This window comes from Aulonocara sp. 'chitande type north' Nkhata Bay, linkage group LG14, assembly GCF_057382095.1.
Source record: "Aulonocara sp. 'chitande type north' Nkhata Bay isolate Kocher_YH1m ecotype deep benthic linkage group LG14, A_spYH_male_GT1.1, whole genome shotgun sequence".
NCBI classification, from domain to species: Eukaryota; Metazoa; Chordata; class Actinopteri; order Cichliformes; family Cichlidae; genus Aulonocara; species Aulonocara sp. 'chitande type north' Nkhata Bay.
Genome location: NC_141357.1, coordinates 6,635,743 through 6,652,850, shown reverse-complemented (window position 1 = coordinate 6,652,850; position 17,108 = coordinate 6,635,743). Strand labels below are relative to the sequence as shown.

At 40.4% G+C, this 17,108-nt stretch overlaps 1 protein-coding gene across 3 annotated transcripts in view; it reads left to right on the top strand.

Moving 5' to 3' along the window:
• The window catches only part of ecel1 (endothelin converting enzyme-like 1), a 55,827-nt gene that overhangs the window by 26,520 nt on the left and 12,199 nt on the right, over nucleotides 1-17,108 (top strand). For all 3 annotated transcript variants that reach the window (XM_086260717.1, XM_086260716.1, XM_086260715.1), the window contains 5 exons: nucleotides 5,199-5,421; nucleotides 8,966-9,064; nucleotides 9,640-9,714; nucleotides 12,803-12,906; nucleotides 13,883-13,941. In XM_086260717.1, the coding sequence (XP_086116843.1) occupies nucleotides 5,199-5,421; nucleotides 8,966-9,064; nucleotides 9,640-9,714; nucleotides 12,803-12,906; nucleotides 13,883-13,941 (560 nt within the window). The remainder of the gene's footprint in view (nucleotides 1-5,198; nucleotides 5,422-8,965; nucleotides 9,065-9,639; nucleotides 9,715-12,802; nucleotides 12,907-13,882; nucleotides 13,942-17,108) is intronic.

The following is a 17,108-nucleotide window of genomic DNA, read 5'->3' as shown; positions in this document are numbered from 1 at the left end:
AGTGGAGGGTTTACTTCCTGCTGGGTGGGATGCCATTAAAAATGTACAGTACGCTCAGTGTAGCCGTAAAGCATTTTGCGAATAAGTGGTTTACCAAACAGTAGATTTTATGGCGCTATAGCTTTCAGCAGGCATGATTTGAGTCCTAGCTTAGCTGAAATTTATGTGCAGTTAGGCTACACTCAGGTAATTTGGGTAAGTCCCCACTAAAAGGTATAAATATATGTGATTTGTTGTCTCTGTTATGCTTTGGTTTTGCAACCTAAAGCCTTGTGCCCGAATCCCATTATTCCACTTTAATTTTATGATTTAACAAAATAATCAAACGCAAGACGTTTCTCCTGTCAGGCCAAAATTATAGTTTACCTCTAGTGAAGCCTGGAAGAGAGGTGGCCCTCCCTCCTCCATTACCGTCAGGGTCATTACCTGCAGTAATGCGCTGATGCAGTGCAAGGGGACAGTGTCTTTTCATCTCCCTAACTAGCCCCATTAAAATCCATTCAGCTAATGAGCCTTCACTCAGTCCTCTGGTGATTAAGACTTGATCTGTGCAGCGCTCTCACTGACACTGCTTTCATTTAACTCTGTGCAGTAATGGAATCGCAGCAAAGTACACACACATGTGCCTGTCAGTATGGATGAGGGTGCCGAAAACACTCTTATCAAGTGTTACATTTTACGTGTTTGAAAGAGTTTATTAATCATGTGATGCAATGTTTATAAAGTCTGAAGTTTTTATCTCGGGGGGGAAAGTTTGCTGATTTATGCTAAACATTTAATTCAACTTTAACCTTTAAAGTTTCTAAATGTGTTATTTTATGTCCCTGTCTTAATGTGAGAAAGACAGACATGATGTCCATTTTTTATACACAGCCTATGGCTACAATACTAAAATGTTGCTTAGCGCAGTAATATCAGTATTAGTATTTAGTATTTATTTATTTGTTGTCATTGTCAAGAACAATGAAATTGCGTTTGGGGCTTCCATACAACCCAAAAAAAAAAAAAAAAAAAAGAAGAAAATAATAAATACCCCTTAAAACCCAAGTGTACATATTTAACCCAGTGTGACTCCAATGCAATAAGACAATCCTTAGCAATAATGTTCATAGAAATTCAGACAAAGACCTGAGAAACATGACAAAATACAACAATGCAACCCATTCAATATTATTGTACTGTGAGATATGATATCAGATATGATAGTTATCTATTTAAGAAAGAGGGGGGGGGGGGGGGCAGGAGGGGGAAGAGAATAAAGATATGATGCACCAATGCAGACCAGTTCATTGCTATTAAGAAGTTGGATATGGTTATTGTCCGTGAGAGGGGGGCAGAGAGTTCAGGAGCCTCACAGCCTGTGGATACAGGCTGTTGGCCAGTCTGGATGTTCTAATAATCTAATACTGATATTACTCATATAACCAATCTATGATTAGATTGGTTATAGAACCAACTGCTGTTACTTATGATAAAATAAAGTAATTTTTCTGATTAAAAAAAGTACTTTTACTTCAGTGCATTAAAGCAGACTTTCATTTTTAGGCACAGAGTAGGTGGTGTGGATAACAAACAACCTGCTAAGCTAACTAAGACGTTAAAATAAATGGTACTGACAGCATCTAATAGTTTCACACAACATGTAGTGAAGTAGAGGTAAAATTGGCACAACAGAAACACAAGTATAAGAAGTACAAGAACATTAAAACTTTATTTTAATAAAGTACTTGAATAAAGTACCAAGGTACATTACATGTTCTCACCTGATGGTCATGTAAGAGACAATGTAATTAACAGTACTCTAAACCAGTGGTGCCGGGTGGTGCATGTGTTATCCCATTCCTGCAACCTGAACATTCCCCTGGAAAGCAAACAGATACAACTGATATCTACACTAGCACATTAATTAAACTGTACCCTAAAAGTGTCTGTTCTTGTAAATATATGTTTTAGATTCTTTGAGAATTTAAAAAGTTTTTGTGTGATGGATGTGCCTCCCTTTGTTGTTTTTGTTTTGTTACCTACAAAACCTTTTCCAGAAGCCTCCTAAAACAAAATTATGAGCCTGTAAATGAGCAAACTTTAGATGCGAGTTTGGGTTTCAGTAACCGCACTTACTCTTAGAGATTACAGTCATTACTGTTCCTCAAAGATGCCTCGAGTAAAACAGCTCACGCATCGCTCCCACACAAACAGCAGAGACGCTGTACTTTTACTATTATCATATAGATGACTTCCACACATGTGGCTGCCCTGCTGGGCACCCTGTGCCAAACGCACACATACACACACACATACACACACATACACAGATACTCAAATGCATTTAAAAAAATAAACTCACACCTGTCCATGTTCAGTAATGTGGAACAAATATTTGACAACAAAACCAGCTAATGAAACAAAGAAGCCCCACCTGTAACTCGTGCTGATTAGATGATACCACCTGAGTCTCTCCTTTTTTGTTTTTTTTACCCTCCCTCCCTCCACTTCCTGCCTTCCTCTTCCTTTTCCCGTCAATTAAATTCACTTCAGAAGTGCTTTGCTGGCAAGACCTCAGGGTGCTGTTGCCAAGGCGCTTTTGATTTAATATCTGTCACGCAAAGGGAATTTTTTTTTTATGTATAAAAATGAGGAAAACAACAACAATATGCCTCGAGGTTTGCATGGAGCTTCACAGTAGGAGGAGGGGGCATTTGTCCCCGCAGGGCAGAGTAGATGCTTGCTCCCAGTGGGGGCACGAGGACACACCAGCACTTCATCGAAGAAGACACAGCTTGAATACATAAATGAATGATCCATTTTCTTTCCTCCCGCTCGACATTTTCGTCACCCCTCTGCTGTGAGTCAGTCTGGATTGGAGGGAGTTGTTCTTTAACTGTTGGGCCCTCTTGACTCCTCACTATTCACTGCTCACTATTCTCTTCGATCACTGTCTCCCTCTTGTTTTCTCTCTGACTTTTCTGACTCTTAAATGGCTTTGAGGGCAGATGGAAAAACAGCAGTTTGGGCCAGATGGGACTAGATTACTGTTAGATATAGTGGATGTCACTTTACAAAGAGAACACAGGTGTAACTGTGCTAGAAAGCAATGCTATTTAGGTTTTGAAAGTAACACAGCCTTGTTCTTAGAAGTAAAAATCATTATTCAAAAGGAATATGAATACACTCTGGTATAGTTCAGGATTTTCACTGCTACCCGTTAACTAGCAGTTTTTAGTTAAAATTAGCTAATGTTAGGTAATTTGCTTAAAACTGACACAAGGGAGTATTTGACTTTTCTCTTTTTATGCTTTTGTTTTAGTATTTACCAGTATCCTATAAAATACAGTTCAGCTTGTTTGTGTTTGTCATTAAAAGTGTGTCATAGCAACAGGACTGAATTTGGTGGTAGTTATGTGACTGTAATGCTCTTTGGTATTTAAATGTTGTTTTAATAATGTCTCATTAGATCAGAATCAGAATCGTGTTTATTGGCCAAGTATATGTGCAGACACATACAGGGAATTTGGTTCCGGTAGATGGCGGCTCTCAAGCACAGCAATATAAACCACACACACACACACACACACACACACACACACACACACACACACACACACACACACACACACACACACACGTGTCTATATACACACATTACACATGCATACACAAAGCTGTGTAAACCAACTATAAATAACTAATCTAAACTTGTATACATAAAATACAGAAATGAATGAGGTAGAATGAATACTACAGAATGTACATAAGGTGCAGCTGCAGTCTGGCAGTGGGAGCAGTGTGACAGGTCAACTGTTAAGAAGGGAGATGGCAAGGGGAAAGAAACTGTTCCTGTGTCGGGTGGTCCTGGTCTGCAGGCTTCTGTACCGTCTGCCAGAGGGCAGCAGATCAAAAAGTCTGTGTCCAGGGTGTGAGGGGTCTGTGATGATTTTCCCTGCCCGTTTCCTGGTTCTTGAGAGGTACAGATCCTGGATGGAGGGCAGGGGGGCGCCGATGATCCTTTCTGCTGCCCGTACAAGTCCGCTGCAGTCTGCTCCTGTCCTGTTTAGTGGCTGCTCCATACCAGACTGTGATGGAGGAGCACAGGACAGACTCAATGACTGCAGTGTAGAACTGGATCAGCAGCTCCTGTGGAAGACTGTACTTCCCCAGTTGTCTCAGGAAGTACATCCTCTGCTGGGTCTTTTTGAGGATGGAGTTGATGTTGGTCTCCCACTTCAGGTCCTGGGAGATGGTTATACCCATGAACTTGAAGGTCTTCACAGTTGACACAGGGCTGTCTGATATGGTGAGGGGGAGCAGAGTTGAGGGATGTCTCCTGAAGTCCACTGTCATCTCTACAGTTTTAAGAGTGTTCAGCTCCAGATTGTGCTGACTGCACCAGAGTACCAGCCGCTCAACTTCCTGCCGGTATGCAGACTCATCACCATCCTGAATGAGGCCAATGACAGTGGTGTCATCTGCAAACTTTAGGAGTTTAACAGCCGAGTTCTTGGAGGTGCAGTCGTTAGTGTAGAGGGAGAACAGTAGTGGTGAGAGGACACATCCTTGAGGGGCACCAATACTGAGGGACCGAGTTTCAGAGGTGATCTCCCCCAGCCTCACTTGCTGCTCTCTGTCTGTCAGGAAGCTGGTGATCCACTGACAGGTAGCTGGTGACACGCTGAGCTGGGAGAGTTTGGAGGAGAGAAGTTCAGGCACAATGGTGTTAAAAGCCGAACTAAAGTCCACAAACAGGACCCTGGCATACGTTCCCGGGCGGTCAAGGTGTTGCAGGATGTAATGCAGCCGATGGATGGACACCATACTAGTGATTCGCACTTCCTGCTTGTAATGTCAGCTCCACAAACCATCAGTCTGTTATACTGACACTAAAAACATGTTACAACTTTGCTAGATGTCATGGCGGTATGATTCTGTCATTTTTGAGATTTAAAATCTCATCCTTGGCAACAACTTCTAATTACCAGGGGCCACTTGAAGTATTTTATCCTTTTCCTGTAATGTTAAACACAATCACATGACGCTGGAGTCTTATTTATAGAAGTCTGCACTGTTTTCCTTGAGGTCATTTTATATCTAATCTAAGTAAGGTTCTCTGCTAGAAACGTATGTCTCAAAAACATTTTTGCAAAGTATATTTTTTCCTTAAACTACATAATGTAACTAGCTACTTCTTGTGCCCTCTGTCTTAGGGTTCTTCATAACTACATGCTGTGGCGTATTGTGGCAGCACTGAGTGAACATCTGTCCACGGCCTTCCGCAGCACCATCCATGAGTTTTCCCGAGAGATTGACGGCACTGAGCAGCAGCTGGAACTAGGCAGGCTCTGCCTCACCCAGACAAACAAACACTTCGGCATGGCCCTGGGAGCCCTGTTCGTCCAGCAACACTTCTCCTCAGAGAGCCGGGCTAAGGTCTGGAATCTGGGTGGACTGGTGGTAGGGGGCGCTGTAGTGGTAAAGATGGTAAAGTAGTAAAGAGGCTGTTTTCAAAGGAAATCAGCCTCAGACTTGAATCCACTTTTTTAACATTAGAAACTCGACAGATATTACATCAGTTTGAATGTATTAGCAGTTTAGGCTCTTAACAGAGACCCAGCCTTGTTGAACTACGTTTATAAGTTTATTAATTCATACACCCAAAACTGTAATGTTTTAACCAAACTTGGGGTCATTATTTTTCAAGAAAAGAAGTCATAAAATAATCTGGGTGACTCACAAGTGATTGTGAAAAATTACAAAGTTTAATTTTTGCATTCTACTAGAGCCACTGTGCATGATCTTATACAGGGTCAAGGTGCAGCACCTCAGTTCATACACTGTCTGAAATAAACTTCCCAACCCCGTGAACCACGGTCACCCCACTGTGTAGCTATGAGTTTCACCATTGCACCATTTACTCCATGATGCATTATTAGCACAAAACATGAAACCCCTGTTTCTGTTCCTACATGCAATTCCAGTGTTTCCAAATCGCTGTGCTGTGGCACAGAGGTGTGCCGTGGAAGAATGTCTGGTTTCACCTGATTGGTACTCTAAGCAACCGGCAGTGAGTAACGGACAGAACAATTACATTCTCTTCCACTAGAGGGCAGTACAACTTCTTGCTCCAATTAAATGTATTGCTAACTGCTGGTGAAACAGAAGATGAAGAAGAAATTATATAGTCATGCGCGAGTGAGACAACGCAGTGCAAAATAGCAATAGATTAAAAAAAAGAATTTTAAAGTAGTCATTCTAACCTGGGTGCTGGAGAAAATTTCGAGCCAGATTGTTGTTTGATGGTGTGCCATGTGATTTGACATTGTTTTATGGTGTCGGATCTGAAAATCCTGGATTCTAGTCTCTACTTCTCATGCGCTATTTTGCTTTCTGCCTAGGTCAGTCATTACTAAACCCCTCACCTCTGCCCTCTGGTCCCGTTCGCTTTCAGCTTAATCTTTCCCCATACATAGTCTCATCTCAGTCCCATGTCTACTCTGGGACATGGGGATATGGTTCCCAATGGGATTTCTAACCTCTGTAACCCTATGCTCTATCTTTAAGCTCTCCATCATCTCCCTTTCATCATCTTCTTATACTCTCACTGTCCACTGTACATGCTTCATCCCTCATCAGCTATCTGTCTTGCAACCTTTTAAAACTCTACCAAAGCTCTATAACACATAAAGAAAGTTGGCCCAACTGGATAAGTTATGGGTGCTGAATACTTTCTTTACACTTTGCAATTAATTGAAATTTAAATTCCATTCAAGATTCTAATAAGATACTAAGTGTAAATCTCAAAAATGCTTCAAGCTAGTGGAGCCTTTCTGATTAATAAAAGACCAGAGAGGAAGGATTTATATGATCAAGCATACAGTAGGGAAAGTTCTCATCAGATGAAGTGGTGCTAATCCCATGAGCATCTCTAAGTCATTTAAAAAAATCACTCAAAACATCATCTTCCTCTTTCTTGCAGATGTGGAGGGAAGCCTTGAGCGAGGTTATTGCCTTTTGGGTTTTTTTAACCTCACTCTTTTCCACACCGGTCATATCTCACGCTGCTCACAGACGTCGCTGTGTATGATCATGCCACGTCCACACAGGTTGGAGCCCTCATTATCAACACAAGAGCATTACCGGATGCAAAGCCGGTGGCGATGTGCGATGCCTTGACTGACTCACCAATCCTGCTTATCTCAGCACCAACAAGAATTAATGAGTCTCGGGAGCTGACGCTGAAAGACAGAAGACAGAGGGGGAAAGACGAGCCTCCTTGTTATCCTGAATCACCAATGTGGAGCGAACTGAAGGACACAATATGTCCCGGTGTCGTCTAGGAATAGCATTTCTGCTTAGAGCAGTTCCAGAAAGCACAAGTTGTAATCCGGAGAAGTTTTGGACAGTCGATGCCAAAAACGTCAAGATTAGTGTTATATTAGTGGCACTAAGTAGGTACTTGATCTTCAATTACAGGTTAAGATGAAAATGTTTTAGAAGGTTTCTTCTGCGGTATGAAATTTAAAAATAAAAACAAAAGTCTGCAAGTTTTATCACCCTGCGTGCAGAGCTGGGGCTTAAAAGTGTCCAATTTCAGTTGCTTGAGCTGGAAAACGGAGAAAGCGATGTAAGCGCTTGAGTGCTGGTTTGAACACTTTTCAGCAACACAGTTTAGGTAATTACATATCAGACAATAAAGTTTGCTTTCCACTCTTGTGACATTAAAAACTGCACTAATGGAGCTACAAAAACTTGCAGCCTAACGTAATCAAAATCTAATTAGTTATAGACACACCAGCACAAACAACACTACATCTGCAGTTTGTAGCTTGACCTTCCATTTATTTAATTATTTGGATTTGTTGCGTTCTAAATACAAGCCCTTGAAAACAGTTTATCTAACAGAGGTTTAGACACTGGTAGAAGATGGAGGAGGAGGTATGGAAAGAAACACCTGAGGCATGAGAATCTGCATCAGAAATTGCGTCTCTTTTTGGAGTCACAACCCAGTCAACATGGTTGAATCAGCACTGGTATACTATGAATCTGTCAATTATGGCATTTCCATACATCTATATGGTAGTTCAGGCAGTAGGGAGTAAAGACGTTACTGTCACCTCACAGCAAGCAAGTATAGGTTCAAATCTCGGGTTGGCGTCCCCACTGTAGAGGTTTTTACAGTGTTCTCTTACCTTATAGCAGCTGGGGTAGGCTGGTCTAACCCCGAATTGGATAAGAAAGAAAATGGAAGGATGAATGGACACATTTAAATTTCATCTCATTTGTCACATGGTAAACTTCCTTGTCTGGACTGGTCACAGCTGTTGTTTCTCTGCCTGCTGATATCAGCACTATAAACCTGCAGTTCAAGTCCCTTTGGCTTGATCAGTTTGCCCAGTGGGATAAAAAAAACAGCCATTAAATCGAAAGGTCACCAGTCACCAAAAATACTCCAACCTTTTAGAGTTGTTTTAGATTCTTTCTTAATTTAGGACCTTGTAGATCATGTTTATTAGCAGCCTCGCCATGACCAAACAAGTTTTTCACGGCTCGTTTTAGTATTATTTAATTTTTTCATTTGTGTGAAAGACCAAGACATTTTGTAATCAGTTTAGTAGTGGACAGTCCCCTCACAGTTCAGTTGTTTACCTTGCTTCTCCAAGTAGTTTGTCAAACTGTAGTCAGTAACTACAATCCAGCGTGCTACAGATGGAGCACAGGATGACAGGCTCACTGCAGATGCAGCTATTACTTATTTGCCACAAAGTATTTGACAGTGGAAATATATTTAAAGGGAGTGGAGCTAAAACAGTTTATTTCAGATAGGATGACTAAAGGAGCTGCACCAACACCCAGTTGTAAATAAGGATTATTTTTAAATGTGAATCATGCAAAGCTACTCTAGAATAGAGTACAAGAACACTTATGTGGGGCTTAAAATGAACACGTAATGAATTGCGGGATGATCTCTCTACAGGTACAGGAGCTGGTAGAGGACATAAAGCACTCTCTGGACCTCCGGCTGCAGGAACTTGACTGGATGGATGAAGCCACCAAGGATGCTGCTAGAGCAAAGGTTTGGAGCACTAACTGAGCCTCTGCATCACAAACATGACTTCTGCTAGATCCAATTAGTTTTTGAAAAGGATTCAATTATTTCTTTGCGATTCTTTTCTTTCCGGGACTTTGACTGATTGCTTGTTAGATAGAAGTGTGTGATAGAATACATCTAGGGCTTGACATTGAGAAGTGAGGATTGCCTAATCCGGATCTCTCTGTAGTGCTGATTTAGGGTCTGCACTGGAAGATATCCCTTCTAATACTTTTACAATCTGAAGTTATAATCCTTTTAGAGGGCCATGCTGAATATAAAGAGCTTCCCTGTAATCCTATTACATTGGGTTTGCTTGATTAGCAGATGCTTTTGTGTGTGTGTGTGTGTGTGTGTGTGTGTGTGTGTGTGTGTGCGTGCGTGCGTGCGTGCGTGCGTGCGTGCGTGTAGATGTGTGTGTGTGTGCTTGCGTGCTCTGTCAGGGCCTGTGTCCTAAACTAAGTGTGTATGGGTGCTTATTAGTTGCTGTGGGGTGTTTGGTTGTTTGCTCCCCACTTTTTCTTCCCTTCAGCTGTCATTTTCTTTCTCTTCTCACCCAGCTGAAGCACATGATAGTGATGACAGGATACCCAGACTTCCTGCTCGAACCTGAGCTCATTGATCAAGAATATGAAGTGAGTCATCATCATCATCTTTTTCACTCTGCAGCATGCGGTCATCCTTACCACACTTACGCTAATCCAGTTGCCCAGCAGCCTGCTCTACCTCACTCTGTCTTTGTCTTTACAGTTGTTTTTCTATGACACATTATTATGGTATAATTTAGCATAGTAAAGTGCATGTTTATCTTTTTATTTAACATGCAAAATTTCGGTTATTTACTAAATAACAACATAATTTTTAGTTTCAAACAAGTTTTTGACAGGATTCTAAAATATTAACCCTTCTTTTTTTATAACATGCGGTCTGATAAATTTGTTAAGCACTTTGTTAAGCATTATTTTTTATACCAGACTGTAATTATGGATTGTATTGTTGTTTATTTAGATACTTTAACACGGGAGTCTATGGGGACTCGCTCCGTTGAAGTGTCCTTTTAGAGAAACTGCAGTTTTTGGCTTCAGTGTTGGCTTCATTTTTCAGCCCCAGAGTTTTTGAGTTCCTCATCACTTCACATGTGTGAAAGACTTTGTCCACACTATTGTGTGTTCACTTAAAGTAACATCGCTAATGCAAAAATAAAAATAAAAATTAAGCTTTTGAAGAATTCCTTCCTTAAGTAATGTGTTACAATTTAGGATGTCATCAGCAGATAGTGAGCTTAGCATAGGCAACAGCAAGGGGAATAGGAAAGAGCTAGCCTGCTTAATCCAAAGGTAACCAAACTGATTGTCTCCTTTAACGCTCATTAGTATGGTTTATCTTTGTTTTTGTATAGACTAAAACACCAAAATATATGTCAACAATTTCATCCATTATTGAAGTAAGTGAAAGTTCTGTTCCTCAGTCTGCTACCATCATTTTCAACAGATGTGCATTTTTGTCACAAACTCACAGAAGCTCATCTAGCCCTGTGAGACTCAACAAGCAAAAAAAGCAAGCATGAGCAATGGTGTGTTTATTGCCAGTGTAAAGGATGGAGATGTTACAAAGCAAGATACATTACATTTTTTTGCCAAGCGAACAGAATCGGTCTGTGTACAATAAACTACTGCAAGTGCATTTTAATGTCAGGACTGAGGCGCCACTGCAGGAGGAGCAGTACTGCCATGTACTGGAACAAAAATAAGATCCTCCTAGTCAACGCAGACTACCACTATTTATTCATTTTATTTGCCACTATTCGTACAACTTAATTACCCCACAGCATGGCAGACTTTCACAAACAATATAGAAATATTTTACAAATGAAGTTCGGCACAAAGACTGGACTCAGCAAGGAAGAGCACATCTGAAGCTTTAATTAGCAAGTTGCAGTTGAAATGTTTAATCTTTAGAAAACAGCCATTTCCTGGCATCTGGGACATAAAATGGGACTGTGTAATTTTTACGTTTTTGTTGTTGTTTTTTGCCAAATTCAATAATGTAAAACATTTTTATTGACTGAAGTGTTATAGTGTTCGTAGAAAAGCTTGACCTGTTGCATAAAGCTATAGACAGGTGACAAAGGACACGAAGGAAACTGGCCCACAAAATGCTGCCATGTTGGTTCTTTAGAGCTAGAATTGACCATATTTGTGTGCGTATGTGTATGCAAGCTACAACCACAAACTGAATCACAAAAACAAATAAACAAATAGAATTTTATTCACCACAGTGAGAGAACTAATTAATCCCATTAAAATGTTACTAAAGTCTTCAACAGCTTAAAGTGGAGAGGTTTGGGTTTGCAACTGAATAGTTAAATTTGCATGGGACACTTCCTACATAATAATAATAATAACAATAATAATAAAAATAAATAAATAAATAATACATCTTATTCATAGGCACATTTCGGGACACTCAACGACACTTTATAAGTAATGAAATACCAAAAACCAAAATGACAGCTAGAAAACACCTTAGAAATAAAAGTTGATACATCTCAGAATTGAATAGTCAATAATTCATTAAAAAATAGAATACGCAAACTTAAAATGATGTGTTTTAGGAGTGGCTTTAAAGTTAAGGAGAGAATCAATATTGCAAATGTGAGTTCCAAAGACGAGAGGCCACTCGGCTGAAATCTGTTTGGCCCATGGAAGTCAGAAGGAGTCAGGTGGCATAATGAGAGGTTATATAACAGAGGGGGAGGATATCAGAAACATAAAGGAGTGGTGATGATTAGGTCAGATCAGCGAGATACAGAAGTGCAAGATTATGGAAAAACGTGAAGGTAAGGCATGGAATCGCAGCATTAATTTCGGTATTTTATAGGTGAAGCTGTTGGAGGACAGAGGTAATAATGGTCTGTGGAATTGGTTCTGGTAATGACAAAAGCAGCTGAACCAATGTTCATCCTGTTAAAGTATATGTAGAAGTTTGTGTGGCAAACTAGAGAGGATACAATTACAGTAATCAATACAAGATGTAACCAGCACATATACGAAAATAGCAGTACTGTTAGCTATAAGGGATGATACTTGATTAATATTATGCATGTGCTATTGAAAACAACACCTAAACTCTTAACCGATTGAAGAATTTGAACATTTTATTGTCAGTGCTCAACCGGTCCTTCTCTGGATGCACAGCATCTGGACATTTATATGATTTTCAGATCTGTCTCATACTTTTTTGAGCTTGTTATCAGCTGCTAACTCACAAATTTTCCCCTTCTAACGGTACGTTTTGATTGCCACTGGTGAACAGCTGCACAGTCATGACTGTGTTTGATAGACCCTGTATTTCATCATAGAAATACAAGTGATCAGTGGCCATTTTCTCTAAAGAGACGAGATTTCAGCTTTCTTCTTCAGCTATTTGTCTAAAAAGGGCTTAATAGACTAGTGGTTTACACATTCACCTAACACTGCCTGATTCAACCGTGGGAAGAGACACAAATTCTTTAGGGTTTGCATCAGAAAGGGCACCTGGCATTATAGTCAAACCTGTAGCACTGCCCACTGTGGAAACCCAAAAGTAGCTTTGTCTTATGTCACAAATGGTAAAAGATGGAAGAATCTGATGGGCATGTTTCCAAAAATGTGATTTTATTATTGATTCATAATGTAATGAAAGTGTTCTCATTCTGACTCATTTCATATGTTTGCTGTGCAGTTCGACGTGGACGAGAAGGCCTACTTCAAGAACATCCTCAACAGCATCAAGTTCAACATCAAGCTGTCTGTCAGGAAAATTCACGAAAAAGTGGACAAAACAGCGTGAGTGTCACAATTTCACTAGCACAGACACTGAGCTGCACCGGTTCACTGACAAGCACTGCGAGCAATTAAACAAGGCTCTCAGTGGATGCTGCAGTTCACCGACCGAGAGTGTGTTTCCGACATGGCAGACATCCTGTACATGTGTCCCCATGAATCCCTTTCTAGTTGGACACATTTGTTGACGTGCCTGTAAATTAAAGCAACAGATACCAGTCGACGCACACAGCTGCAGAAAATCCATTTGATTTACTTATCTGCAGCAGCCAGGCAGGAGAAAAGTGCTGTGGGACATGCAACTCATTTTTCTAAAATACAGCCCCGTATGCCTGAATTGAATGCCTCTCTGCTATGACAACACATTACAGTCACATTAGTATTCCAAGGTGCTCAAAACAACTGTATCATTAGCCAACACTCAACGCCCTGAAGAGTTAAATCACACACTCCCTCCTCGCCTTATCATCCAAAAAGTGAACCTTTCATCACTCACTCGGTTTTGTCGCGGTGAAATAAAAAAGGAAGAAAGAAAGAAATACTACTTATTTTCATTGTGTTTGTCTCCCCTCAATCTCTGTGCAGTCCACACGCAGCCATCATTCTCTCACTCCTAGAACAAGGGCATCTCACACTTTCAGCGTTAGTCATTTGTGGGATTTCGTGACAATCGATTGGACTGGCTTTAAGTGGATTACCATAAAGGAACTGTCCGTGTTTTCATATGCAGAAAGGAGCTTTAGCCGTGGGACCCCACACACTGAATACTTCTCACCAGGGGGTTTAGAGAGAGACACACACACACAGAGGTGTTTTTGGATTCTGTTCCAGATCTGGGTGTGTTTTCAGTGGTGATTTCAGTGTGTGTGTGTGTGTGTGTGTGTGTGTGTGTGTGTGTGTGTGTGTGTGTGTGAGAGAGAGAGAGAGAGGAATCCCTTCTGTAAAACCCTGTTTGTTTGACTGTTTTTTTTCTCCTCAGGTGGCTTCTCCCCCCACAGGCGCTTAATGCCTACTACCTCCCTAACAAGAACCAAATGGGTGAGTGTGTGCCTTAACAGTGTATGTGCTGATATTTCTGTATTCTCTGTCATCTGTTTCCTCACACACACACACACACACACACACACAGACAAACGCAATCCTTCCTCCATTTCCATTCTGCACCACGACGTGGACTGCGCATTAGTTACACACAATTACACCATGTTGCCGTCTGTTTCCAACAAGCCAAATACGATGGCCGCGAGAAGAAGGGAGGGGGGAAAAAATCCACCTCCTCATATCATATTCCCTCTCATCGCTCACTTTCTACTTCGATCTCCACCTCACATACCTAATACCCCCCTGGAGGAAAAACAAGCAGTAACACCTTCCCGAGTTTTAACAAATCTAGCCTTGCCGTGTCACCCCTCCCTCCCCCTCATTTTCTCCCAAGATTGGCCCGCTGCTGGCGTCTGCCTGCCTGCTGGATTAAATCTCTTGCAGAAAAATCAATGGCCCGCTCGCAAGCTGATGCTGGAGGACAGGAGGATTCAGACAAACACAGTCATCAGGACCTAGACAAATTTTTGATTTCTCTTTCTTATTGCTCCGCTTAATCCAGTCCGCCGTCAGCTCTTCCTCTTCTTCCCCAGTATTTCTTTTCATCCAGTTTGCTCTTCTATCAAAAATAACGTTGGCCTTTTTAATTGCACGTGTGACTCTTTGGCTTCCTTTACGCCGCATGGAGACAGATCAGCGGTTTAATTAAAAGTTCCTATTTAACACTCGTATATACACTGGTGTTCAAAGAAAATTGTAATTGCCATCCTAAGTGTATGCTAATGTTTCTCACAGATTGCATCAGATAAGATTGACATACGTAGGTGATGATGTAATATTGCATCAGCTGCTTCTTTGAGCCACATAAGCTCACAAAGGGTTGCAGTCATCGGCAGTGAACTTTTCATTTTGTTTTCCATTAACCACAGCAGTTTGGGAGCTTCTGACACCACTTCAGTTGTATTGACGTGGAAATGTTATGCTTAGCAAAACTGTTGTGTAAAGGTTGTAAAACTGATTAATTGCAAGATATATTTAAGAACACTGTTTATAGGGCCTGTTATTGAATTCAATAAGTCTTTTGTTTAAAGTACTATTTTGGTGCTAGTCAAAAACGTATAACTTACTCTCCAGAAAGGTGGTGATAGTGTTCCACGCAATCAAGGTTGACTGACCATCGTTTCTTGGTTGATCAAAAGGTCCAAAATGAAAGTTATGCTCATGTACCACCAGCACCTGCTTGATGTCTTTCTTGAACTTTCTGAGCAAAGGATTTTTTTTGATGCAAGAATTGCACATCTTTTTAATGTTTGAACAAAATAAATCAAACAAATGTTATTGCTTAAGAAAAGATTCCACAGCCTACCAGTCTCTACTAGGTCATAAGGATGGCAGTTACTGGATGTAATCATGATAAATAAGATACCAAAAAATTATTCAAATAATGATGATAAACTACATGAAGACTGCTCTGTCTGCACACTGCTGAGAAAGGATATGCAGAGTTGTTTGAATCTGATCCTCATACGGAAATGTGCCTAAAAACCTGAAAGTTCCATTCTGCCTGGTTTTAATTAAATACTAGATTATTATTGAAGAGCAGGGACTAATCCAACCACATCCAACCACCAGCTGAAGAGTTTCAGGACGGACCCAAAGTTTTGGCACAGTTTTGGCTCATCCACCCATCTCAATGACACATTCTTTCAATCCAAATAAATAAATGTTCCAACAATCACAAATCCCACAGCCAAAACACGTTTTTCAGCATTAAATTTAGCATTCAACTTCATAATGCAAACCTTAGCATTTGTAGGACTTTTTTAAATATTCTCCAAAATTTTGTGCTGTGAAAGAGGAACAATACACATCCAATAAGGCCAGCCACAAAAAACATTAATGTCCCCAGCTTTCAGTCTCAAAACTCACACTTTGCCTCTTCATTAAATGCTGACAGTGGCCTTTTCACACTAAAAGAGATTCTGGTTCTGGTGTAGAGCGTTAGTAAATCTGGCCCTTGAACTTTTTTTTCAGTTGACTTCTTTAAATATTTGTAGGGAGCCACCCATGCAGCCAAGACACATGCAGCCAATCAAGATATTTTTAAAGTGAGCCAATAGATTAGCAGCATTTAAGAGTGTTAGCCAAATTATAGAATTGAACACAAGCTGTGGAGCTCCACAAATCACTTTGATGTAGTTTTGCTTTTCCTCTCACAGATTTGTACTGTAAAAAATCCAATCTCTGGCAAAATGCAGCAATTAAACTTTGTAAGTGTGTAAAATTAATGTCTGGCTCTTAAACTGCTATTTATTAATGTTGACTTTAATAAATAGCAAGCAATACATGGTATACAGAAATTTTAAACATGTGACACAGTTATTAAGTTCAATACGCAGATAGGTCAGGCTCTCATGGTAAATAATGTTTTGTGTTATTCTGCTCATAGTACAAGTCAACTGTAACACAGATTTCAGGTTTACACAGTGGAGTAGTTTATAATAACGCAGCCCACCTCGGGAGGAATCCTGCACTCATCCTGAGCTGTCAGATAGATTTGTAGCTCTGACGTTAACTCTGTGAAAAGCTGTAGGAGTCCAGACCAGTGAGTGTGTAAGGGAGAGAGATGGCATCAAAGTTAAAGAAAGAGCAGGAAACTATAGGAAACTATCCTACAGGAAAAAATGAGAAAGAGAGAGAAGACAGTGCCAGGGAGGAGAGAGGTGTAAGCAGTATGTAACTGATGAAGATGGTAAATCGCATTACTTCATGTTCTCAACTAAGTCTGTAATTAAACAAATAGCACTACACCTGTGGCTGTGATATATTAACTGGCATCTGCAGACTACTTGTTTATCTAGGAGAGACAGTTGTCTTTATGCACAAAATAACAATATTGTTGTCGAGAGTAATACTAAAAATAAAATGTTTTGGAATCCAGGGTTCCTGCTGCTTTGTGGGGATTTTGAACAATAAAATTGAGAAAGATATTGTTTATTAGGTGGGCAAACCTAACCTTAAAGTAACCTTGTTAACAAAACAACTTTTCTTAATAGGTTTATATTTAGAAAGGGATCTATTTTTAGCTTATCCTTCTAAAGGACCAATAGCTTATGGTGATTGTGCACCCATCAATAGTTCACAAGAATCGTTACTCCTCCTAC